Source organism: Lactuca serriola, chromosome 2 (assembly GCF_051521515.1).
Source record: "Lactuca serriola cultivar US96UC23 chromosome 2, Lser_US96UC23_V15, whole genome shotgun sequence".
Taxonomy (NCBI): domain Eukaryota; kingdom Viridiplantae; phylum Streptophyta; class Magnoliopsida; order Asterales; family Asteraceae; genus Lactuca; species Lactuca serriola.
The window spans coordinates 157,842,306-157,867,874 of NC_136409.1; the positions used below are offsets into that span (position 1 = coordinate 157,842,306).

The 25,569-nt window shown below is 38.9% G+C and overlaps 1 protein-coding gene across 1 annotated transcript; it reads left to right on the plus strand.

Moving 5' to 3' along the window:
• The first annotated feature begins 23,215 nt into the window (after positions 1–23,215).
• Positions 23,216–24,632, plus strand: LOC145089704 (uncharacterized). Its single transcript, XM_079028104.1, has 3 exons — positions 23,216–23,372; positions 23,967–24,269; positions 24,364–24,632. The coding sequence occupies exons 1-3, from the start codon at positions 23,216–23,218 to the stop codon at positions 24,630–24,632; spliced, it is 729 nt and encodes a 242-aa protein (XP_078884230.1).
• The last annotated feature ends 937 nt before the right edge of the window (positions 24,633–25,569 follow it).

The following is a 25,569-nucleotide window of genomic DNA, read 5'->3' on the forward strand; positions in this document are numbered from 1 at the left end:
AAGTTGGAGAGAAAAGGAAGCATGAAGGATCTTCAATAATCGACAAAGAAAGCAAATTCTCGAAATCTGGGGGAAGAGATGAAGCTAAGTGGTGTGAGAAGTGTAAGAAGAAACACTTCGGGAAATGTAGCGAGGAGATGACTTGCTACAAATGTGGGAAGACAGGGCACTACGCCAACAAGTGCGCACCCATCAAGAAGGTGTGCTATAGATGTAACGAAGAAGGGCATATTTCTAAAGACTGCCCAAAGAAAAACACACCTCCACAGCCAAGGGCATTCCACATGTTCCTCAACGAAGCAGAAAAGGATGGGAGGATTAAAAGATGAAGACTTCATATTAACATATAAAGTCTGTATCAAGAAGCATAGCCTGTTAGAGGCATAGTATAGGGTGAACTTGAACTTTTGTGTAATAGTTTCAAGAATTAATATAAACCCTGGTTTTGTTATCTGATGTGTTGAATGATTATATGATTTATGTATGGTGACTTGGTTAACTGCGAGACAATGCTTGGGACGAGTATGAGTAGGTGTGAATGGTAGTAGAGATCTATACTACCGGAAGCACAGGACTCGCACTTGGATCAGGGAAAGTCACAAGGTTACCAAGAAGCTAGAAATTGTTTCCGTTTTATTCAAGCATGTCATTACCATTGTTTCGGTAATGACTAGTAGGATGATGGTTATTCCGACCCTAGTGGTCATATTAAATTGAGTCCGACTACGATGAGAGGTCCTTGGGACACGACCCATCGGTTAGTTACAATAGATAAATGAACGTATTTATCCTAAGAAGAAGAAGGAGTCCACAATAAGGATTTATTTTGTAACTTGAAGGTTACAGTTTAAAGTCCAACATAGTAAGAAGAGCAGATGCAGGATTGAGCATCAAGGTTATTACTTAGGATGGAGAGATAACTTGTGGAGTCAGTATACGAATCCTATTTCGTTGATGATTCCGGGACGTAATCATCCTAAGGGGGAGATAATTGTAACGCCCGTAGATCAGGGCTAGTCAATTTAGAGACGATAAGCGTCAAAAATGGCTTTTTGATAAAAGATTATTTAGAATGAATAATCTTAACTAAGTTTTAGTATATGCTACAAGGATTCCGTACATATATAGAACGCCCAAATCTGACTTCGTATGAAGAAGTTATGATTTATCGAATTTTCGGCTTAGCGGTATGCAGCATGAAATACTCGATTTGAGATCGAGCGGTTTTTAGCCAAAACAATCTAAATGAGAATCGAAGATCTCGTTGTTGGTATCGAAGCGATGAAAAGTTAGGCGAGAACGGACGTCAAACGAAGAAGTTATGATTTTATAACGAAGTTTTCCTGTCCGGGCCTACTAAAAATAAATAATAAAAATAAAGTCAAAATTAGCCGACGAAGTCTAAACGAAAGTTGTAGAGCGTAGTCTCACCTACGCGTGGATATAAAGAACGTCGAAAACGGAGTTCGTATGAAGAAGATATGAATTTCCGAAGTTTATTAAATATTTAAAATTTAAATTTAATTCTAAATCTTGGTATTATCCGAAGAGGAGTCATCGGACTCATCCGAAGTACGCCTAGCGTACTGTTGTACGCCCCGCGTACCGCGAAGCAGGACGCACCTCGCACTCAAGTGACTTCGGATACGTAAGCAATGACGATTTCGGACCAGTATGCCCCGCGTAACGTCGTACGCCCAACGTACTCCGAGGCTCCAGCCTCCTATAAATAGGATGCGAGGGCAGCCGACTCATTTGCCCTTTTTCTCTCTTCTCTCTCCCGTTTTGCATCGTTTTGCATGCCAGAAGTACCCCGAAGCCCCGGTAATATCCTCGAGCCCCGAAGCAAGTCCCGAGATCCCGAAGATCCCGAGAAGTGCGATTCCCGAGCCGAAGCTCTGCCCGCGAGAAGCTCGATTTTTGTGGAGATCTTCCAGATCTGCTGAGGATTACTACTTCTGCAAGTCGTAGTGCTGTCCGATCATCTTCTGATCAAGTGAGTGTATACTACCTTTCATAAACACGATAATAATACAAGTATGGTTTGAGTGTATTAAGTATATTGTTGTTTATATGTGTGAGTGTGTGGTCACTTTCTTCTAACACATAAATATTAAGTATTTGCTATGAAATACGTTCTATGTGTTTATATATTATTTGTCTATTTGAGATGGGCGTGGGATTGATGTTTTATACAAGTGTTAAATGATTTAAACTGTGTAAGTATTTATATCTACGAAAATGTTGGGTAGAACTTGGGTAGATGGGATAGTTGGTGACTATGGAGTTAGCGCCTATTGTATAAACCTTGGCGACAATGTGACTTCGTGCCTATTTGATGAACCTTGGTGACTATGGAGTTAGCGCACGTTGAGTAAACCTTGACGACTATGGAGTTAGCGCTTGTTAAGTAAGCCTTGGCGACTATGGAGTTAGCGCATGTTAAGTGAACCTTGGTGACTATGGAGTTAGCGCCGCTTGAGTAAACCCCGACGACTATGGAGTTAGCGTCTGATAACTATGGATTTAGTACCTGATAAATAAACTTTGGCAGCAATGGACTTCGTGCCAATTCCTTAGGTAAATCCTTAGGAATGAATGAATGAAGGATAGTTGGTTCTTAGGGTAAAACCTTAAGAAGATAATGGGGATGGGTAATTGGGTTGATTGTTTGTTGATTAAATATAATAATTATATTATTGTGGGTTGAAAACCCTATATGCTCACCAGGCTCCCAAGTCTGACCCACTCAGTTTTCTTTTCATTACAGGTAATGGCACCAGGGTATAAGTTGGTGGACTTGACGATAGATTTTGGATTATGGATCAGTAGTTAAATAACTATTGTAAGGTCTATTTTATATTGTTTATGCTTTTGGTCTGTATCGAACATGACATCCCAAGGTTTTATTATTAAATGAAAATACAATCTCTTTGAGAAATGTTTGGATAAATGGTTATCATATTTTTGTCTTGGGAACAGATTCCGCAACAGTTTTCTTTAAACGATTACTCTTATTTTAAAAACAAAGCATAAACAAATCGGTCTTTTCTGGCCGTGAAATTGGGGATGTCACAGTAAAGTGGGTTAGATCTGATCCCACATCGGTTGGGAAGGAGAACTAAGCATTCCTTATAAGGGGTGTGGATACCTTCCCTATAACAACGCGTTTTAAAGCCGTGAGGGCAGCAGATCCCATAAGAACTCTGCAGTTAAGCGTGCTCGGGCGGGAGTAGTACCAGGATGGGTGACCCCCTGGGAAGTCCTCGTGCCGAGTGGCCCAAAGTGGACAATATTGTGATACGTTCCAGAGGGGGATGTTACACCCGGTGACTCCCCCTTCGGATAATACCGGGTTTTATAATTAAATTTAAATATTAATTATTTAATAAACTTCGGAAATTCATATATTCTTCATACGAACTCCGTTTTCGACGTTCTTTATATCCACGCGTAGGTGCGACTACGCTCTACAACTTTCATTTAGACTTCGTCGGCTAATTTTGACTTTATTTTTATTATTTATTTTTAGTAGGCCCGGACAGGAAAACTTACTTATAAAATCATAACTTCTTCGTATGACGTCCGTTCTCGCCTAACTTTTCATCGCTTCGATACCAACAACGAGATCTTCGATTCTCGTTTAGATTGTTTCGGCTAAAAACCGTTCGATCTCAAATCGAGTATTTCGGGCTGCATACTGCTAAGTCGAAACTTCGAAAAATCATAACTTCCTCATACGAAGTCAGATTTGGGCGTTCTTTTTATGCACGCTCATGGTTTAATGTATTCTACGACTTTCATTTAGATTGCTAAGGCTAAATATCGCTCTAACGTAAATTCACTTTTTACGTCGCGCTGTGCCGTGCCGGTTCTGTCGCGAAACTTCGACAGGTCATAACTTCTTCGTTATAACTCGGATTTCGGCGTTCTTTATATGTACGGAAACCTTGTAACATATACTATAACTTAGTTAAGATTATTCATTCTAAATAATCTTTCATCAAAATTTCATATTTGACGCCTATCGTTTCTAAATTGACTAGCCCTGATCTACGGGCGTTACAATTATCTCCCCCTTAGGATGATTACGTCCCAGAGTTATCAACGAAAATAGAACTTGTACAATGATTCCATACGCTATCTCTTCATCCTAGGTAATAACCGTAAATTCTATGTTTCCTCAAAAGAGTATTTAACTCTATGGCTTTCTTGACCGCAGACGATGCCCAATCTTGCATCTGCTTATCGTACTATGTTGTACTTTCAATCGTAACCCTCGAGTTACCAAATAAGTCGTTATTATGGACTCCTTCTTCTTCTCAGGATAAATACTTTCCTTTATTTATTGTAACAAATCGATGGGTCGTGCTCTACTGACCTCTCAGTGAATGATGCAATGCTTAGACTCAGGTCTCTTAGAGTTAAATTCCAAAATGGAATATACCTTCCTTAATATTCTAATGTGATATAATCACATTTCAGAATGTAGCATTTCTACCTACAAACTTCTTTTAATAACGAGCGCGACACTATCAATCGCATTAACTTCAACCTTCTGACTTAAGTCAGATGTTACATCTAACTTGGTCCTCTAGACCACGTAACATACTCCTCGTAGTCGAACTCAAATTTAAACATGACCACTAGGGTCGGAACAAGAACCATCTTACTAGTCATTACCGAAACAATGGTAATGACATACCAGAATAAAATGGAATCAATCACTAGCTTCTTGGTAACCTTGTGACTTTTCCTGATCCAAGTGCGAGTCATGTGCTTCCGGTAGTATATGCATCTACTACCTTTTACACCTACTCATACTCGTCCCAAGTATTGTCCCGCAGTCGACCAAGTCACCATACAAGAAAATCACAAAACAATTTAACACATATGAATGTGTCCAAGTAATCATAAACAATTTCCCTAGACTCTGCTAGGACTTCTTCATTGCTCAATCTTCACTCATCAACTCTACTTCAACTCAATTAGTGATGGAAATACCAGACGATGAGACAACGTCAAGAATTTCACTAATCGTTCCATCATCCTGCCAATCGAAGGTTTACTTTAGACGCACCGTACTCCTATAAACGTACTTTTATTTCATAAGACATACTCTAAAGGCAAGATACCACTCTTACGATATCTTCTAATAGGTGTCATCCACTATCATAAGCCTTCTTCATTTCCTCAATTTACTCAATTTCTCTACGAGTATTCACCATGACCTCTTGTACATCCAAGCAGACATTCGGTGTACCAAGCGAGAATTTAAGATAAGAAAGCTTTAATTACGGTAAACGTATAAATCTCCTTATCGCTCCGAAATGTTTACATGCTAGTTCTAATATCGTAGTCATACGCTTAGAATCCTACACACATAAGGTTTCCAGATCCGGTCGGCAACAGACCATAGATCCAAACAAATAATAGCATCAATATAGCTATCACACAAAACATTTAGCACATAAAAGCTTTTTAGGCATCATTCCTAAAATAAACTAGTGCTCGTGTCAATTTAGGTGTACCACCTAACATATTTTAGACACACTCCTCACAATCATTACTTAGCATTCTAAGTTGAAGTCTAGAAATTTCCTAGAAATTCCTAGTTCGCTTAAACTAAAGCTCTGATACCAACTGTGACATCCCCAATTTCACGGCCAGAAAAGACCAATTTGTTTATGCTTTGTTTTATAAATCAGAGTGATCGTTTAAAGAAAACGGTTGCAGAATTTGTTCCCAAAATAAAATATGATAACCATTTATCAAAACATTTCTCAAAGAGAATGTATTTTCATTAAATAATAAAACCTCGGGATGTCATGTTCCGATACAGACCAAAAGCATAAACAATATAAAATAGACCTTACAATAGTTATTTATAACTACTGATCTATAATCCAAAATCTCTCGTCAAGTCCACCAACTTATACTCTTGTGTCATTACCTGTAATGCAAAGAAAACTAAGTGGGTCAGGCTTGGGAGCCTGGTGAGCATATAGGGTTTTCAACCCACAATAATACATTTATTATATTCAATTATCAAACAATCAACCCAAATACCCATCCCCATATTTACTTTATTTTCTCAAGGGTTTACCCTAAGAATCTACTATCCTTCATTCATTCATTCCTAAGGATTTACCTAAGGAATTGGCACGAAGTCCATTGCTGCCAAAGTTTATCTATCAGGTACTAAATCCATAGTTATCAGACGCTAACTCCATAGTCGCCGAGGTTTACTCAAGCGGCGCTAACTCCATAGTCACCAAGGTTCACTTAACATGCGCTAACTCCATAGTCGCCAAGGCTTACTCAACAAGCGCTAACTCCATAGTCGCCAAGGTTCATCAAATAGGCACGAAGTCACATCGTCGCCAAGGTTTATACAATAGGCGCTAAGTCCATAGTCACCAACTATCCCATCTACCCAAGTTCTACCCAACATTTTCGTAGATATAAATACTTACACAATTTAAATCATTTAACACTTGTATCAAACATCAATTCCACGTCCATCTCAAATAGACAAATAATATATAAACACATAGCACGTATTTCATAGCAAATACTTCATATTTATGTGTTAGAAGAAAGTAATTACACACTCGCACATATAAACATCTTTATATTACACACATAGCACGTATTTCATAGCAAATACTTAATATTTATGTGTTAGAAGAAAGTGACCACACACTCACACATATAAACAACAATATACTTAATACACTCAAACCATACTTGTATTATTATCGTGTTTATGAAAGGTAGTACACTCACTTGATTAGACGATGCCCGGACAGCACTACGACTTGTAGATGTAGTATTCTTCGGCAGATCTGGAAGATCTCCACAAAAATCGAACTTCTCGCGGGCAGAGCTTCGGCTCGGGAATCGCACTTCTCGGGATCTCGGGAGCGTAAAACTTCCTTCTTAACTTGGATATGAGATTCGGGGTGGCGGGATGGCTTCGGGGGTTTACACGCAGAGCTTCGGCACAAAAACGAGGAGAAATGAGCAAATAAGCCCGGAACCCTCGCATCCTATTTACAGGAGGCTGGAGCCTCGGAGTACGCGGGGCGTACTGGTCCGAAATCGTCATTGCGTTCGTCATCCGAAGAACTCGAGTGCGAAGGTCGTCATGCTTCGCTGTACGCGGGGCGTACAGCAGTACGCTGGGCGTACTTCGGATATGCCCGGCGACTCCCCCTTCGGATAATACCAGGTTTTATAATTAAATTTTAATATTAATTATTTAATAAACTTCGGAAATTCATATATTCTTCATACGAACTCCGTTTTCGACATTCTTTATATCCACGCGTAGGTGCGACTACGCTCTACAACTTTCGTTTAGACTTCGTCGGCTAATTTTAACTTTATTTTTATTATTTATTTTTAGTAGGCCCGGACAGGAAAACTTCGTTATAAAATCATAACTTCTTCGTTTGACGTCCGTTCTCGCCTAACTTTTCATCGCTTCGATACCAACAACGAGATCTTCGATTCTCGTTTAGATTGTTTCGGCTAAAAACCGCTCGATCTCAAATCGAGTATTTCGGGCTGCATACTGCTAAGTCGAAACTTCGAAAAATCATAACTTCCTCATACGAAGTCAGATTTGGACGTTCTTTTTATGCACGCTCATGGTTTAATGTATTCTACGACTTTCATTTAGATTGATAAGGCTAAATATCGCTCTAACGTAAATTCACTTTTTACTTCGCGCGGTGTCGTGCCGGTTCTGTCGCGAAACTTCGACAGGTCATAACTTCTTCGTTATAACTCGAATTTCGGCGTTCTTTATATGTACGGAAACCTTGTAACATATACTATAACTTAGTTAAGATTATTCATTCTAAATAATCTTTCATCAAAATTTCATATTTGACGCCTATCGTCTCTAAATTGACTAGCCCTGATCTACGGGCGTTACATTACACCATGTGTAATAGCTCTACGCCCTGCATAGAGCATCAGTTGGTTTTTACGGGACAAAACAAGGTTACGCGTTGCGTAGCCATAAGTACGCCCTGCGTACGCTGAAGCCAAACTTTCCATTAAGTGATTAATATAGAAAGACACCACGTCCAACTCTCATATATGCTCTAAATAAATGTCCTAGGTGATAAAGTTCCAAACTTTATGCACTTCCATGGCTTATCAAGGCTCAAGAGCAAACCTTAATTTCATGAAACCTTCTATGGGCCAAAACCTCATGCACGGATGGTTAGAAATGGTCAAGATCCCATTTTTATGACTTAATACCCTTAAATACATCTGAAAATGCACTTTACAAGATCTAGAAAAGCTCACACTCAAATGGACCAATTTGTGGGATAAAAAGTACATAACTTTAACATCTAACCTAGATCTAACAACGGAAGCATAAAGGTACAAACTTTATACCTTATGGAGATGAACGAGGAGAAAGGACTTCTAGATCTGAGGTTGGTTCAAGCTTCCAAGCAACTCCACCACCTTCTTCTTTCTGCAAAAGCACCCAAAAACACTTTTTAAGCTCACAAATCATCGAAATGGAGTTATGGTTTCAAGGGAGACATTTGGGGGAATGGAGGTTGTGGATGGAAAGGATTCATGAAATCTTAAGTTCTTAAATAGGGCTCAAAACCTCGAAATTAGGTTTTGGGCTCTGGCCAAGTATGCCCTGCATAATAAGATCTACACCCTACGTAGATCATTAAAGCCATGTCTCGAAGATTCCTTCTACGCAACGCGTAGAATGCTATCTACGCCCTGCGTAGATCAAAATTCAAAATTTCATTTTAAAAGATAAGGAAAGGAATTTACCTACAAGGATCGGGTGTTACAATTATCCCTCACTTGCATCAGAATTCATCCTTGAAGTTCGTTGTTGTGAATAAATATGGGTAGTTCTCCCGCATCTTCGCCTCGAGTTCCCATGTCCACTCGGAACCCTTCTGATGTTGTCACCGGACCTTGACCAAAGGTACCACCTTGTTGCACAAGGCCTTCATCTTCCTGTCTAGAATCAACACTTGTCTCTCCACATAATTCAGGCGCTAATCAACATGAATGATATCTAAAGGAACCACCATCGAATCGTCAACCACATACTTCTGAAGCTGAGAAACGTGGAAGGTGTTGTGAATCTGACTAATCTCTTTAGCCAGATCCAATCGATAGACCAACTTGCATACTCTGGACACTACTCGAAACAACACTATAAATCGGAGACCCAACATGAACCTCTTCCTGAAGCGTATTGTAACGCCCGTAGATCCGGGCTAGTCAATTTAGAGACGATAACCATCAAAAATGACTTTTTGATGGAAAATTATTTAGAAGGATTAATCTTAACTAAGTTATAGTATATGTTACAAGGATTTTGTACGTATAAAGTGTTGGATTAGTGTCTAAGTCCATAACTATTTTGGTATGTACTTGACCCGATGGTGCATGGTCCTTTGGGGTTGCCTTCACCAAAGCAACCTGATAGGATGAATTATGGAGAGAAAGGATTAAATATGATTTATTAATATATTATGGGAATAATATATTAAAGGAGAAATCATATTGTTTAATTAATATTAGTCAATAATTAATTGGTAATTAGTTTTGTGACTAAAAGAGATTAATTAAACTTAAGGGACTGGAATTGTAATTATAAGATAATTGCAATTTGGGCCATGGATTGCCTTTTATTATAAGATGGACGAATTCTATGGGGGAAGCCCATATGAAATCGTCCAAGGCCTTAAGGAAAGGGCTCCATGGGTTGCTTAGGGCTTAAGCAACCAAATTAGGGTTTCCTTGTTAGATAACTCTAATTGCCTCACTATATATAGACCCCTTAAGGACCAAAAACGTGGACAAGCAACCTTTTAGGGTTTCACATGTTTTTGGGCAGCCTCTAACCTCTCTCCTCTTCATCCTCTTGCTTACGGTGTTTGTGAGCCATTAGAGGAGTGACAATTGTGACTCTATGCCTTCCAAAGTCAATGCAAGGAGATTTGGGATTGTTATTGCTATATAACAATCAAGGTAATATTATAAACCTATTCTCATTTTAATATGATTACTTGTATGCTAGAATTAGGGTTTATAGTCTTGGATAACTTGCATGTACAATAGAGAAACCTAGATCCAAGCATTAGGGTTTGTATGAGCACATAGGATGTTCTTAGGACCAAAACCCATCAGTGGTATCAGAGCCTAGACTGGTTTCTATTGTATTGATGCTTGATATGTTTGAAAAATTCGATTTTTGGGTTTCTGGAGGCTGGACTCGTCGAGTCCATAGCTGAATTCGCCGAGTCCATGCAGACTCGACGAGTCCATGCTTGACTCGACGAGCCAACTCGTCAGATGGGGATATCTTCGCGATTTCTTGCTGTTTTTGCTTATGGAAAGTTGCTTTATCACATTAGATCAATATAAATCCGTTTTTTTGATATATATATATATATATATATATATATATATATATATATATATATATGAGTATATTCTTGATCTAATTGAAGATATTTATCAATTAATAAGATAATTGTTTCCTTATGTGATAATTGATTAATTATTTTGACTAAATTGATAAATTGTTTTGCAAGAAATCATTAAATAAATCAAATATGGATAATTATGTGATTAATTGTTAATTTAGATTATTTGTTATTTGATCCTTGTTGTTATGAAAAGTTTCATATTTTCCCTTTTAGGTTTTATAGTTTAAATTTGAACCCAAAGGTTTTGTTGTTTTGAAATTTAAATAGTTGAAACCCTAATGTTTTGAAAAAGGGTTTCAAAACTTGCCTTCAAGTTTTGGAATTTAAATTTTGATTAATTGTTTAATTTTGATGTATATTTAAATTCTAAACCCTAATGTTTTGAAATGTTTCAAAACTTGCCCTCAAGTTTTTGAATTTAAAAGTTGATTAAAAGTTTAATTAGGAATGTTGAATTCTAAAACCCTAGTATTGTTTTGAAAAAGTTCAAATCACACCCTTATGGTTTTATTGATTAATTAAGGTGTATAATTAAAAGAGGTTTAATAAATCCATAATGTTTTTGGTTTAAAATTTAATTGAATTAAGAGTATAATTGTTAAATTTGACCACCTAATATTTTAAAAGTGTAAAATACACCCTATACTATATATATAACATTAAAAGTCTAACATTATATATATGTATGAGTAAAAGTCAGTCTTACCGTTAGTAGGCCTCATTCACGAAGCTAGTCTATAAAGGGTGTTTAAGGAAATTGCCTATAAAATGGCGATTGAATGGGTATCCACTCTTACCCACCGCACTCTTGACTAGTGGAGGGTCGTTAGCCGAACGGGTAGGATAGGACGAAACCTTCCATTATAAGTATAATGAATTATTAAAGTAACTAAATGTTTTCATAAAATTCCCAATCTTAGTTACTTAGGCAAAATTGAATTGATGCAATTCCATGAAATTACACTTTGTGCCCTTGCAAAGACGTTAGTGGAGCGTGTGTGGTTTACCGGCACACTAAATGGTTCTAAGCAAAGGTAGCGAAGGGTGACTCAATGTTTGTCATAGTTCGGTGGAGCGTGTGTGGTTTACCGGCACATCGAATAGGTGACTGTAACATGTGAGGGCACCATGTAAGTTTGCATGGTTATTCACACCCGCTTTGTGATCCTCGGCATCCCAGTCACAAACAAGAGGGGCATATCGAGATTTAAACATGCCATTGAAAGTTCAATGAATCTCAAAGGATCTAGGAGTTTTCATAGATTTAAAACTTAAAATTTCTTTTTCGTTTTTCATGGTGGAAATTAGTGAATCGTCATTCACTTACCTTCAAATGTTCTGCAATTTGGTTATGACATCCCTCTACCAAGTTGTAGAATATTGTGTTGGGTCCTAGCCTTAGTATCTCATTTGGGTGATTTACTAAGGACTCAATCAATCAACTAACTTTAATTCGTTTTCTCCCGTTATGTAGATGTCAAAGTTCGACAACTATGGTCTTCCCAAATCCCGTGGAACAAGCATTCCACATGAAGATGATATTCCATGATTCGATCGAGGAACAAGAAATCATCCTTCACTTCCTCCACCTCCTCCAATTATTCTCCCTAACCCACAAGTTCAAAGGCTTGAAAAGTTCAAAATCACTCAAGCCCTTTTGGCAAGTAAACATAAAGAAGGAAAGTCGGTGTGTGTACACGTCCTAGGGATGAAGTCACACATTGATAGGTTAAGAATGTTGGGATCCGTTGTCTGTGAGGAAATGGCTGTTGATTGGGTTCTTCAGTCACTTCCTAACTCATATAGTGAGTTCGTAAGAGAGTACTATATGATGAACCGCGACGTGACCCTTATAGATCTCACCTATATGCTTATTGCTGCTGAATCAGAAATGTTTTGGCGCAATAGAAAAGAAAAGTTGATTGGTGAATCTGCCTTCAAGACCTCTATGGATATAGACAATGGCAACGAAAGACATGCTATGATCGAAAAGTTTGATCATAAGAAAAAGTCAATGTCTGAAGTAGTTCCATGTCATGTTCCAAAAGAGTCAATTTGCTTTTATTGCCAAGAGAAAGGGCATTGGAGACGAAGCTGCCCCATTTACCTAAGAGATCTAAGAGATGGGAGAGTTGTAACGTATGGCTCTAATATAGGTAAAATCCATTAACTAACTCTTTTAAGCCTCTATTCCAGATTCTTAATACATAATGTGATAAGATTACAATTGATGTTTTGTAGGATCGAAGAAAAGAAAGGAAGATTAAGGGAAGAAGTGAGCAGAATCTAACCGTGAAGGAATGGATTTCGATCGCATTTCTCGAAGATTAGATTCTTGAGCTACTACTTAGAGTTAGAATTAGATTGCTAAGAAAGATGTATTAGCATAGTTTTTCAATGAATTGCATTGTAAGGACAAATTTTTCCCGCAATAAAATAAAATTTGATTTTATATTATTTATTTATCCTTGCAATGGCGTATATGAAAAATTGGTGTTTGAATGTTTCTATTATTAGCAATAATGGATTTGGTTCTTATTTATGTTATTTATGGAAAGTCAAGAATTTACCAAATAGGGAGAGTTTCTCATCGCCCAAGTTTCAATTGGACAGAAACTTGGAATCATGCAACTTGGTTGCACGATGAATGAGAAATTTCATATTTGGAAATTAGACAAATTCATTGACAAAGTGTCAAGTGAAGGACTTGGAGATCGAATACACAAAGTTGCGTGTTGATCAAGTCCACCATAAGAGTAACAAAGATATTTGTCATGATTTACTAAAGGTGTAGTAAATATGATTATACTTACAAGATTAAGTGTAATTCTGAATTGATTGAAAAAGTTTAAATCAATAGCAGAACAAATAAGAAGAATCAAGTAGGCAGAAAGATAAAAGTTTCTCCATTCTAAGAAGAAAGGAGAGTACCTTTTATGCTTTATGATAGATCTTAATGATTAAGAACTATATCTCAATTGATCCTCTAAGTGAGTCTTAGTACAATTGTATGTTTAAGAAGAGGAATCAAGGATTGGAAAAATGGTTAAATCAAGAAGTCAATCATACTTCGTTCCAATAACAAGTCTTAAAGTTAAGATTGTGACAATGAGCGAAAAGTATTAAAGGTTTATAACATTCATCAAATATGGAAAGTTGTGATGTCTTGAATAAGACAAAGACCAACTAGGACCATTTTATGAAATGTTATGATAAAAACTACACTAACTCTTGAATATTTGTTTGTCAAGAAATGTTTATTGACAAAAGAATCTTATATGTCAAGGAGTCAGTGGGAGTCTTAATGGTCTTGAAAAGTTCCAAGAACAAATCAAATAAACCTTATCGATCATCACTAGCACACAAGTTAAGGTTAACAACCTATCGTGTTGACGTTATTTTGTTTTTGTGCTATTTCATTTAAGTTAATTATGCATGTGAGTTCTATGAGTTCTCATGTTGAACGCATAAAAGGCAAGGCACCTTAATCAATGAAAGATACATTGATAGGAAAGGGTGAACTGTTTAACTACTTGGAAGACATGGTGGGCTGCTGTGCTACCATAAGGCAAGAAATCGATATTAAGAAAGTTCGATCCATATGAGTTTGAATTTGTCGTAAACTTTGGTTTTGGCAAATTCACATGGATAGGAACAAATACATCGTTTAAATCTAAGTGTCATAAGATTTCCTCCTTCATGGAAATAATTGTGAGGAAATGCTTTCACTAAGAAAGATTTTAAGAAGATAGTGATTGTAAAATTGCATTCTCGAATTCGATTATGGTTACGGTATCCCTTCCATAATTTGAATTGTGAGGTTTGGCAATTGTTAACATGCACATATGAACTATCTAAGGCAAAGGTGTATAAGTTCAAGAAGCCTTGATAAAAGATTATCAAAGCACTAAGTATTAGAAACATGAACTTAAGAAATTCCATAAGCATTGTTTTTCTGAAAATAAGTTGTTTATGAATACATGTCAAAGCTAGTAGGAGCATAAGTGTTATGTTTTTATAATAATCAGCATGATAGTGGGAGCATAAAAGTTATGATTGTATGATTATTAAGGCACATATTGCAAGTTGGCAATATTAATTATAGAAAACAAGAGTTATACCTTGCGAAGTCGTAAGGTTTGTAAAGTTGTTTTGCTATAATTAAGGGAGAGAATATTATGCTTCATTTCAAATCTAAAGGATTAGGTCGAGAAATGTTAATAAATTTAGCCAAAAGTACATAGTGTGTTCTTAAAATTTCGATTATGATTACGGCATTCCTCTTCACAATTCGAATTTTGAGAACATAGCAAATAAAACATTATGGCAGAAGATTGATGAAGTATCAAATCTTTATGTAAGACATTTTGCATCGTGTCCCATACGCTTCGGGTATTGGATCGATTGCAAATGCTATAATATTTGACCATTCTAAGATTTTCCAAATGTCTAGCGCATTTAGAGGGAAAAAGGACAAGAATTGGTTTTGACTAAAATAATTAAACAACTATCAAAGGACAATCCAAATTTTGACGAGGATTGGTCGTTTGTGAGTAGTTGGAAGCATGGTATTGGATGGACCATATCGATATAGAAAAGATTCTATTAAGAATGAGTTGTCATATGGAAATTATGGAAATGTTTCCATATTGGATGAACCATATCGACATCATTACGAATAGATAAGATTCTATTAAGAATGAGTTGTCATATGGAAAATATGGAAACGTGTCCATATTGGGAATTGAATATTGAAAATCTATGTCTAGATTAGAAACTTTTATGCAAAAGGATGTTCAAAGGAATGTAATTTGAGTGAGAGACATCATATCTAAGGAATTGTCTTGTAACAATGTCCGATAGAGGACTTTGTAATATCATTGGCAATAGTCTTTGTGACTTTGGTGCAGTGACATTACGAAAGGATCATTGCATAGAATGTTAGAATCTAGCATATTTTATAAGTAACAAGAATTTGATATTCTCACACTTATGAAAAAGGATTTGGAGTTGTGAAATGAGAATGATTGGAAATGTGTTCAATTTGATCTATTTCACAAAAGTAAGAACCATAGGTAAACATTGTGTGCATGGTAAGAGCATGGGACAAGTGTAGTAATTCAAGTAAGAAGTTGATTACCCGAAACGACAAATAATGAGTAATCGATATGGTGATAAATAAAAGGTGTTTTATTTATACTCAAAGGTTTGAGGCCATATGGGATTAGTATTATTCTTGTGTTTCACATTTGCATGTTTTGACTTCCAGAATAATTGAATTTATTAAGAATAATCGAATTATTCGAACGGGCCACAGTCGTTCATATTTTGGAAGTAGATATGAATGAATACTGTCGTGAATTGGTGTGTGGATTGTCTAAAGAGCATTAGACATAAGCAAATGTTTGCTGCAACGTTCATGAGTGCTTATGAATATGATTTGAGCATTGGATTAAACCCACGCTCACTTGGATCACTCCATGAATTGTATCATGAGTGATTGGTGAGACGATAACATCTTATATTCTTGAAACCGAGATGTGTGAGTTGTATCTTGCAAATCGGTTGCACATTGATAATATGTAAACGCACTAGTAACTTGGTGTTATAAAACATATTGTTGTGTGTGATTTGGTGAGTAAGTGCAAGCAAGCATTGAATCAAAGTTTATCCGTTCCTTTTATCCAAAGTAGGATAAAAGCGATATCTTTGGGCCCCTCGATGATTTAGTGATGACAAAACGTAAATGCTCGGCCGGGCTAGGGCTAATTTGATTTGTTCAATTAGTCAGTCGTAATAAATCGAGAATCAAGATATAGTACAAAGAGAATGATTTGAGATCGTATCTCATATGATATCTAGAATGGAGGAATATATGATCCCTTATCTAAGGACATGCGTATCTGATATGATCAGAGTTGACAGCGGCTTTGGAAAGCTACGATTGCAGATCAGGATCTGAAGTCATACGCAGAATAGTTATTAGACTTATCCAAGTGGGAGACTGTTGGATTAGTGTCTAATTCCATAACTATTTTGGTATGTACTTGACCCGATGGTGCATGGTCCTTTTGGGTTGCCTTCACCAAAGCAACTTGATAGGATGAATTATGGAGAGAAATGATTAAATATGATTTATTAATATATTATGGGAATAATATATTAAAGGAGAAATCATATTGTTTAATTAATATTAGTCAATAATTAATTGGTAATTAGTTTTGTGACTAAAAGAGATTAATTAAACTTAAGGGACTGGAATTGTAATTATAAGATAATTGCAATTTGGGCCATGGATTGCCTTTTATTATAAGGTGGACGAATTCTATGGGGGAAGCCCATATGAAATCGTCCAAGGCCTTAAGGAAAGGGCTCCATGGGTTGCTTAGGGCTTAAGCAACCAAATTAAGGTTTCCTTGTTAGATAACCCTAATTGCCTCACTATATATAGACCCCTTAAGGACCAAAAACGTGGACAAGCAACCTTCTAGGGTTTCACACGTTTTTGGGCAGCCTCTAACCTCTCTCCTCTTCATCCTCTTGCTTATGGTGTTTGTGAGCCATTAGAGGAGTGACAATTGTGACTCTATGCCTTCCAAAGTCAATACAAGGAGATTTGGGATTGTTATTGCTATATAACAATCAAGGTAATATTATAAACCTATTCTCATGTTAATATGATTACTTGTATGCTAGAATTAGGGTTTATAGTCTTGGATAACTTGCATGTACAATAGAGAAACCTAGATCCAAGCATTAGGGTTTGTATGAGCACATAGGATGTTCTTAGGACCAAAACCCATCATAAAGAACGTCGAAATCCGAGTTATAACGAAGAAGTTATGACCTGTCGAAGTTTCGCGACAAAACCGGCACGACACAACGCGACGTAAATAGTGAATTTACGTTAGATCGATATTTGGCCATAGCGATCTAAATGAAAGTCGTAGAATACGTTAAACCGAGAGCGTGCATAAAAAGAACGTCTAAATTTGACTTCGTATGAGGAAGTTATGTGTAACAACGTAAAATTCAAAACAAATTTTCACTTTTTAATAACACAATTTCATTCATAAAAAGATTCCATTTCTCAAAGTTCCGCATAACAAATCCATAAAATCATATCCCAAGATCAAACATATGAAACTCCGATAGTGTGTACTGGTCATGCCGGCGCCTTCCCGCGATCCTCACTGGTACCTGAAACACATCACACAAACACTGTAAGCACAAGGCTTAGTGAGTTCCCCAAAATACCACATACAACACATATGCCTCTCGAGGCTACAGTACGACCCTCCGGTCAATGTGTCTCAGCGGAACCCTCCAGTCCCGTAACTCGTTGGACCCTCTGGTCCGGTCATAGATCGTCGAGCCCTTCGGCCCGGTCTGTATCGTTGGACCCTTCAGTCTGGTCTATATTGTTGGACCCTCCGGTTCGGTCTATACAATCACATAGCATACATATATCACATTGCACATAATCTCATACATACACATAGCACACAAGACCCCCCGGTCTACACAGATATACCACTCTAGGTAATGTATAGTGAGAAGACTCACCACGGGTATCTCGGATAATCTCGCACTCGAACACACTGGCCTAGCCCTCGCCTAAACACATAACAACACTCTCAAAGAAATAATGGCTCAAAGGCTAGCTTAAATCCACTTTTCAATTCCACAGAAGGGTAAAATAACATTTTACCCCTCCTTGACCCTAAAAGTCTGAAGGTTGACCAAAACCCTAAAAGTCAACGGAAGTCAACAGAAGGCAGTACGCGGCGCGTACCTTCTCTGTACGCGGGGCATACGCCGGCGAGTCACAAACGGGGTCTCAACCCCTTACGCTGCGCGTACTGAGAGTTACGCCCAACTTAAGTCTTAGTTTCAGCCTCTCCTTGGTTTTTGGTCTTAAACGGTTAAGACACTCATTCAACTTTCAGATCTGACTCATTCTAGACCTCTTATCCCATAAAGTCGAAACCTTTAAGCCTTTGCATGGCTGTAAAGGTCCTTACACCCTCTAACACTTTTCCTTCCTCCTCAAAAGGTTTAGATCTCATGCATGGCTCAATATCCACGTCCAAGATTGCATTTTTATGAACATACAACTCTTATAGTCCTGAAATATGATAGATCTAGGCCAATGGAGACTATTTGCTCATAAAGTTTCCATCTTGGGACCAAAAACCCTAGATATTGGTCCAAGAAGCACACAACACAAATGACAAGTCAAACTTTGAGCTTTTTACCTCAGGAAGAAGCTCCAACCTTTGAAATGCTCGGATCTACACTTGCCCACAACTTCTAGCCTCTAAAATGGCCTCTACTTCTCTTCCACCACCTTGAAATGAAACTTAGTAACTTAGAACACCAACACACTAGCTAGAAACTAGGGGTGTCGAACGGGTAAAATTTTCGGGTTTCGGGTAGAATGGGTCGGGTAGAACTGGTATTTCCTTAAGAAAATAATACCCGATACCCAACCTATATTGTAACTCGGGTTTTTGGGTTTCGGGTATTCGGGTTTCGGGTATTCGGGTTTGAGGTCGGGTCGGGGAATTATCGGGTATACCCGAAAATTTCTTAAATGACACTTATTGATAATTTTTTATTTTTTTATTTTTTTATTGTTACATGTTGGTTGGTTTAATAAAGAATCGGGTAGGAAAATACTCCATACAATTAACAAGTACATATATAATAACAATACAAATCATTATAATATGTTATGTACTTTTTTAATTCTATTTCGTGCGATAGTTAAAAAACTGAGAATTGTGATGACGATTTAGGACTTCAGCGTCATATTCCCTTTGCAAGTTTGCGTCGTGTAACATCCCAAAATTCAAGCCCAAAAATTTCATCTTTGATTAATTAATTCATAAAACATTCATTAGGAAATATTATATAAACACGTCATCTTAAAACCAAGTATTATGTTTGAAACCCACAACCATGAACAAATGTCATATTAGAGTACAATCCCAGGAAACACCGTGCGGAAATCATATGTGAGTGTGTGTGATGCCATGCTACACCGCCGGCTCCTTCCCCTTGGATGAAGAGGTACCTGAAACCAAAAACTGAAGCCGTAAGCACAAAGCTTAGTGAGTTCCCCCATCATACCACATACCATACAATACCATCGGTATCTTTCAATCGGCAATCATCATTGGTATCTTTCAACCGGTAAACATCATCGGTATCTTTCAACCGGTAATCGTCATCGGTATCTTTTAACCGGTAACTAGGGACTGTTCCACCCCCTACTACTAGCATACAATAGCAAGATATAATCACACATTCAGACGTATCCGGGTACTGACCTACCCCTTGGTCCTAAGGACCACTATCATGGAAACTATCCCTATCATGTAACATATCATACATATATAACTCATAACCAAACGCAAACCAGACCAAGATAAATTATCACAAAGACAATTATCTTCTAAGTACTCCTCAATGGTGGGCCGACATTGTGGCCTTAGACCCACCCCTACTGGTAGGTAACTCACCTCGTATATGCTGAACTGTGCGGGAATCCTCTGACTGCTACCACTGCTGCTCCAGAAATCCACCGGCTTCCAAAGACTGCAAAAGGTGAACCAAACTCGAATCCTTCAGTCCCCTCTTGATCCTTCTATGCTCTTCCTTCTTCCTTGAGATCAAAACTCACAAAAATAACTCAAAAGGCCTTAGATCTTCACAAAATGGCTAGGGTTTGCTATGAGGAGTGTTTGGGAGCATAAGGAGGGAAATGAGGCTGCATAAGGTCGTTTAAATAGGGTGCAAACCCCTGGATTAGGGTTTTTGCCCAAATAGCGGCTACTCGCCGAGTCCGCAGCTTAAAACCCGCGCCTCATCCCGCTTCTACTCGGCGAGTCAGTCCTTCGACTCGCCGAGTCCAAGGCCAAAAATGCAAAAATAAATGGAGATTTAATAACAGAATACATACCAAGAATCAGGTGCTACACGTCGACTGTCGAGTCGTCGTTCATAAGAAGGAAATCGAAAGGTTTTGTTTTATTTGAAGTGTGCGTACGTGACTGCATTGTATATTTGGTATTATTTAAAAAACGAATTTGGGTATTCGGGTATACCTGAAAATAAATATTCATACATAAAACCCGACCTGTATTATTATCGGGTTAACCTATTACCCGAATGTTCATACCCGTTACTGTTCTACCCGACCCATTCTACCCGAATTCGGAACGGGTCGGGTGGGTAGAACGGGTTTCGAGTTTTTTGACAAGCATAATAGAAACGAAGGAGGACTCTCTATTAGGGTTTCACTCTCTGAAATGGGGGCTGAGGTACAAGCCATAGCATTCCTTTTATAGTGCACAAACCCCAAATTAGGGTTTACACCTGGACTCGCTACGCCCGGCGTAACCCTGGGTACGCCCAGCGTACCCAGGCGAGTCCGCGTCCAAATTAAGCGTGCGAATACGCGCAACGTACTCTTCTGTACGCCCAACGTACTTACAAGCCTAACAATCCATTTAAGGGCTGAACTTGACAAATTAGGAAAAGAAGAAGGGTTTAAGAGACACACCTGAATTCAGGATGTTACATTATGATTTTTCGAGGTTTCGACTTAGCGGTATGCAGCCCGAATACTCGAATATGAGATCGAGTGATTTTTAGCCGAAATAATCTAAACGAGAATCGAAGATCTCGTTGATAGTAGTCCAACGGTAAATAGACAGACGAAAAAGGATGTCGGATGAAGAAGTTATGAATTTCTAATGGAGTTTTCCTATCCCGGCCTACAAAAAATAATATAAAACTAATATATTTATAATATAATAATATATTAAAAATAAAGTCAAAATTAGCTGATGGAGTCTAAATGAAAGTTGTAGATCTTGTTTTTACCTATGCGTCGATATAAAGAACGTTGAAAACGGAGTTCGTATGCGAAAGTTATAAATTTCTGAAGTTCGGGGCGCGAACCCCAAAGTTGTGTCAGTGGCCACGACGTGGAAATAGTGCCCACGACGTGGCATGTTTTCTGACGCCTCCTGGAGTCTGCCAGACCCAACTTGCGATGACGCATGCAGTGACGACCAAGCCCACAACGTGGAAACAGTGCCCATAACGTGGAAAATGAGAAAACAGCCCTATAAATAGATTTGAAGGGGCAACCGTTTGTGGTTGCCAAATCTCTTCTCTCTCACCCGTATTACATCGATTTACGTGCAAAGAAGTACCCCCGAAGCCCTGATATCATCCCGAGACCCGAAGTGAGTCCCGACGCTCCGAAGATCCCGAGAAGAAAAGAGTTTCCGAGTCGAAGCTCTGTCCGCGAGAAACCCGCTGTGTGAAGATATCCCGGTTTCACCGAAGAGTTACTACTTGGAAAGCCGTAGTGCTGTTCGATAATCGTATTATCAGGTGAGTGTGTAGTTACTTTCTTCTAACACATAAATGTGAAGTATTTTCTATGAAATACGTGCTATGTGTTATGTATTGTTTGTTTATTTGAGATGGGTGTGGAATGGATGTTTTATACAGGTTTTTAATGATTTAATCCGTATATGTATTTTATATCTACAAATATGTTGGGTAGAACATGGGTAGATGAAATATTTGGTGACTATGAGACGTAGTGCCTATTGTGTAAACCCTGGTGACTATGAGACGTAGTGCCTATTGTGTAAACCCTGGTGACAATGAGACGTAGTGCCTATTGTGTAAACCCTGGTGACTATGAGACGTAGTGTCTATTGTATAAACCCTGGTGACTAGGGTAGAATCAAGCATTTGACCGTTTATCCTTATTTCCTATTCCTTGTCTGGTTGTGGGCTTAGGGTAGAATCAAGCATTTGACCGTCTATAGGATCCAGTGTTATGTATGATTAGCATACATAAGTGTTGCAGTGTCAGTGGAAGTTTCATGGATGAGTATATGTATAAGCAGCCGTCCGGTTGAGGAATGTTTAGCCATTCTCAGGCGGGTGAGGATAGGATGTATTTGTATCTAGATGTTGTATTATTAGGTCAGTTTGTGATAATCCTCAGAGACAAATACGGTTAGGTGTGGAAGGTAGTATAGGCTCGTACTACTGGAAGCACAAGACCCATATGCATAGCAAGGAAGCCACAACCTTAAGGGTTTCGTTTATTTAGAATAGATTTTATGGTATGAAATGCGGCATGTATGATATATTCATGTTTGTTTTCAGTATGGTGCTCACAAGGGGATCAGGTTTAGGAGCCAAAGCGGGTGGCCAGGATAGGCCAAGATTGACCGAGGATTAGATTGGTGAGATGATTGTTGCTGAGGTGGTTACTGCTGTCTGGGGATCGATTCTAAAGTTTTTTTGTGTCTATCAAGACCGCCTTGATTGATCTTTCCGACGATCGTTATGTTGCACTTTTTGAGGTTGTTGATGTTGCAGCTACCGCGGTCGTTGCTGCGGCGAGGAATCGTGGAGAGTGAGTTTTCCAGTACCGAGGCTTCAAAAATAAAAAGCCCTAGGTGTTCGATGAAATTTAGGAACCGATTGTGGCGATAAGTTGGTTATCTGATGTGGAGGGGTGTCTCTTCACATGCTCTTGCCCTGCTAACTAGATGGTCAAGTGCACCCTGAACCTTCTCCGGTCAGGGGCGAAGGATTAGCGGAGATTGGTGACTGGCGCATACACACATGAGCAGAGGGATGATGTGACTTGGGAGCGGTTCTTTGAGATGTTTTGCATGAGGTATGTTCCTTTGGTGGAGAAGGAGAGGCTGGCTCAGGAGTATTTGGATATGAGGCAGGGGACTGAGACGGTGATGGAGATCACCAAGATGTTTACTGAGAGCACTCTTTTCTGTCCTGAGTTTGCTGCTTCTGAGCAAGCTCAGATGATTGGTACTTGAGCATGATCAAGACGGATGTCCGCCATTTTGTGTCCACCCAACATTATAGTACTCTCGCTGAGCTACAGGATGTCGCGAGGAAGCGAAGATTGAGATAGAGCTCCAGGAGAGGGAACTGAGGTATGATCTTGTGTAGTCATAGCCTACTGAAAAGCGGTTCAAGCACGCTGATTCGAGACTTGGGGACAGAGGGGTTGCACTTGTGTCAAGCACAACAAGGATCATGATGGTGCTTGTTGATCTTCATCTGGATGCCACAAATATGGAAAGGAGGGGCATTATGCCAAGGATTTTCCTCAGCAGGCCCACGTATCGATCACCATGATCTATTACCATTGTGAGCATGTTGGCCATATTCAGGCCAATTGTCCCTTTCTCACTGCGAGGCCGGTGCAGGCTCCAACATCGGTTACCTTGAGGATCATAAATGGGAGCCAAGGTAGGGTAGAGCCCACAAGGGCTCGAGGTTGTGCTTTCTAGCTCACACCAGAGGAGGCCAGGGCGACGCCATACGTCGTTACTGTTATGTTTCTATTTATCATTCTGTCAGTTAGTTTACGACATGCTTATGTTTATGATTTGATAGGTACCTTCTTAGTGAATTCCTTGCCCGCTCTTGTGCTATTTGACTCAGGTGCTAGTCGTACCTTTGTATCTCAGTCTTTTAGTAGAGGTTTTGATATGATTCTTGGGGAGTTGGAGTGTCCTTTGCGGGTTTCTATCGCCAACGAACATGGGATTTCTGCATCGAGTGTTTTTCAGGATTGTGTCTTGGAGATTTTTGGGGTGCCTTACCCGATTGATCTGATACCTATTCCCATGGGAGATGTATGTGTGATTGTAGGGATGGACTGGCTGAGTAGATTCAAGGCTACGATCGATCGCGAGGGTCAGCGGGTAGTAGTTTGAACCCCAAGTGGGTGAGAACTGGTTATTTATGGAGAGGGTACCAGATTAAGATCAACCTTTTGTTCTGTTGTCAGGGCTCGATAGGATATTCAACATGGTTGTATGGGTTATCTTGCTTATATGGTTGATACTCGAGTTGGGAATCAAGCTTCGGTTTCAGATGTGCATGTTGTCAGAGAGTTTGCAGATTGAATTTAGGATTGATTTGGTTCTAGGTGCGACTCCAATTGCTAAGGTGTCGTACCGATTAGCACCACTCGAGATGCAGGAGTTATCCTTCCAACTTCAGGAGTTGCTGGGCAAACAATTTATTACACGAACAGTTCGCCGTGGGGAACACTGATTTTGTTTGTCAAGAAGAAGGATGGTTCACACCGGATGTGCATTGGTTACCGGGAGTTAAACAAGTTAAAGGTGATTTGAGGTCAGGGTATCATCATATAAGGGTTAGAGAGGAGGACGTGGAGAAGACTGTATTTCAGTCTCGTTATGATCATTACGAGTCCGTGGTGATTCCATTTGGGCTCACCAATGTGCCTATGACATTTATGGATTTGATGAATCGGGTATGCAGGTCGATGCTCGATCGATCAATTAATATATTCATTAATGATATCTTGGTGTATTCCAAGACCATGGAGCAACATGATGAGCACCTTCGAGAGCTCCTGCAAGTTTTGAGGCGAGAACGGTTGTATGCCAAGTTATCGAAGTGTGAGTTTTGGTTACGAGATGTCTAGTTCCTAGTACATCTCGTTAACCAAAACAAGATTTTAGTCGATCCAACCAAGATTGAGGCCGTGATGCAGTGGGAGATTCCAAAGTCTCCCTCGGATAACAAGAGTTTTTTGGGATTGGCAGGGTATTATTTGAGATTTATTCAGGACTTCTCCAAGATTGTGGTACCCCTCACTTGTTTGACGAGGAAGGGCATATTTTTAGTTGGGGGTCTGATCAGCAGGATACGTTCGAGAAACTGAGACTGAAGTTGTGTGAGGCCCCAGTGTTGACCCTCCTAGAGGGTAATTTTGTGGTATTTTGTAATGCATCCCCCAACGGCCTAGGATCCATTCTTATGCAGAGATGGGAGGGTTATTGATTATGCTTCTCGACAGTTGAAGCCGCACGGGGTTCGCTATCTGACTCATGATTTGGAGTTAGGAGTAGTGGTTCTCTCTCTTAAGATTTGGCAGCATTATCTTTATGGGGTCCCTCGTACCATCTACATAAATCAAAAGAGTCTAAGATATCTCATGGATCAACCGAATCTGAATATGAGG

What these genes read in the sequence shown, in the direction of transcription:
- LOC145089704 (XM_079028104.1), top strand. Translation starts at nt 23,216, where the DNA reads ATGAGGTATGTTCCTTTGGTGGAGAAGGAGAGGCTGGCTCAGGAGTAT. An exon ending in TGAGCAAGCTCAGATGATTG is followed by an intron (nt 23,373 to 23,966) that starts GTACTTGAGCAT and finishes ATGATTTGATAG; the next exon opens with GTACCTTCTTAGTGAATTCC. An exon ending in GGCTACGATCGATCGCGAGG is followed by an intron (nt 24,270 to 24,363) that starts GTCAGCGGGTAG and finishes TTCTGTTGTCAG; the next exon opens with GGCTCGATAGGATATTCAAC.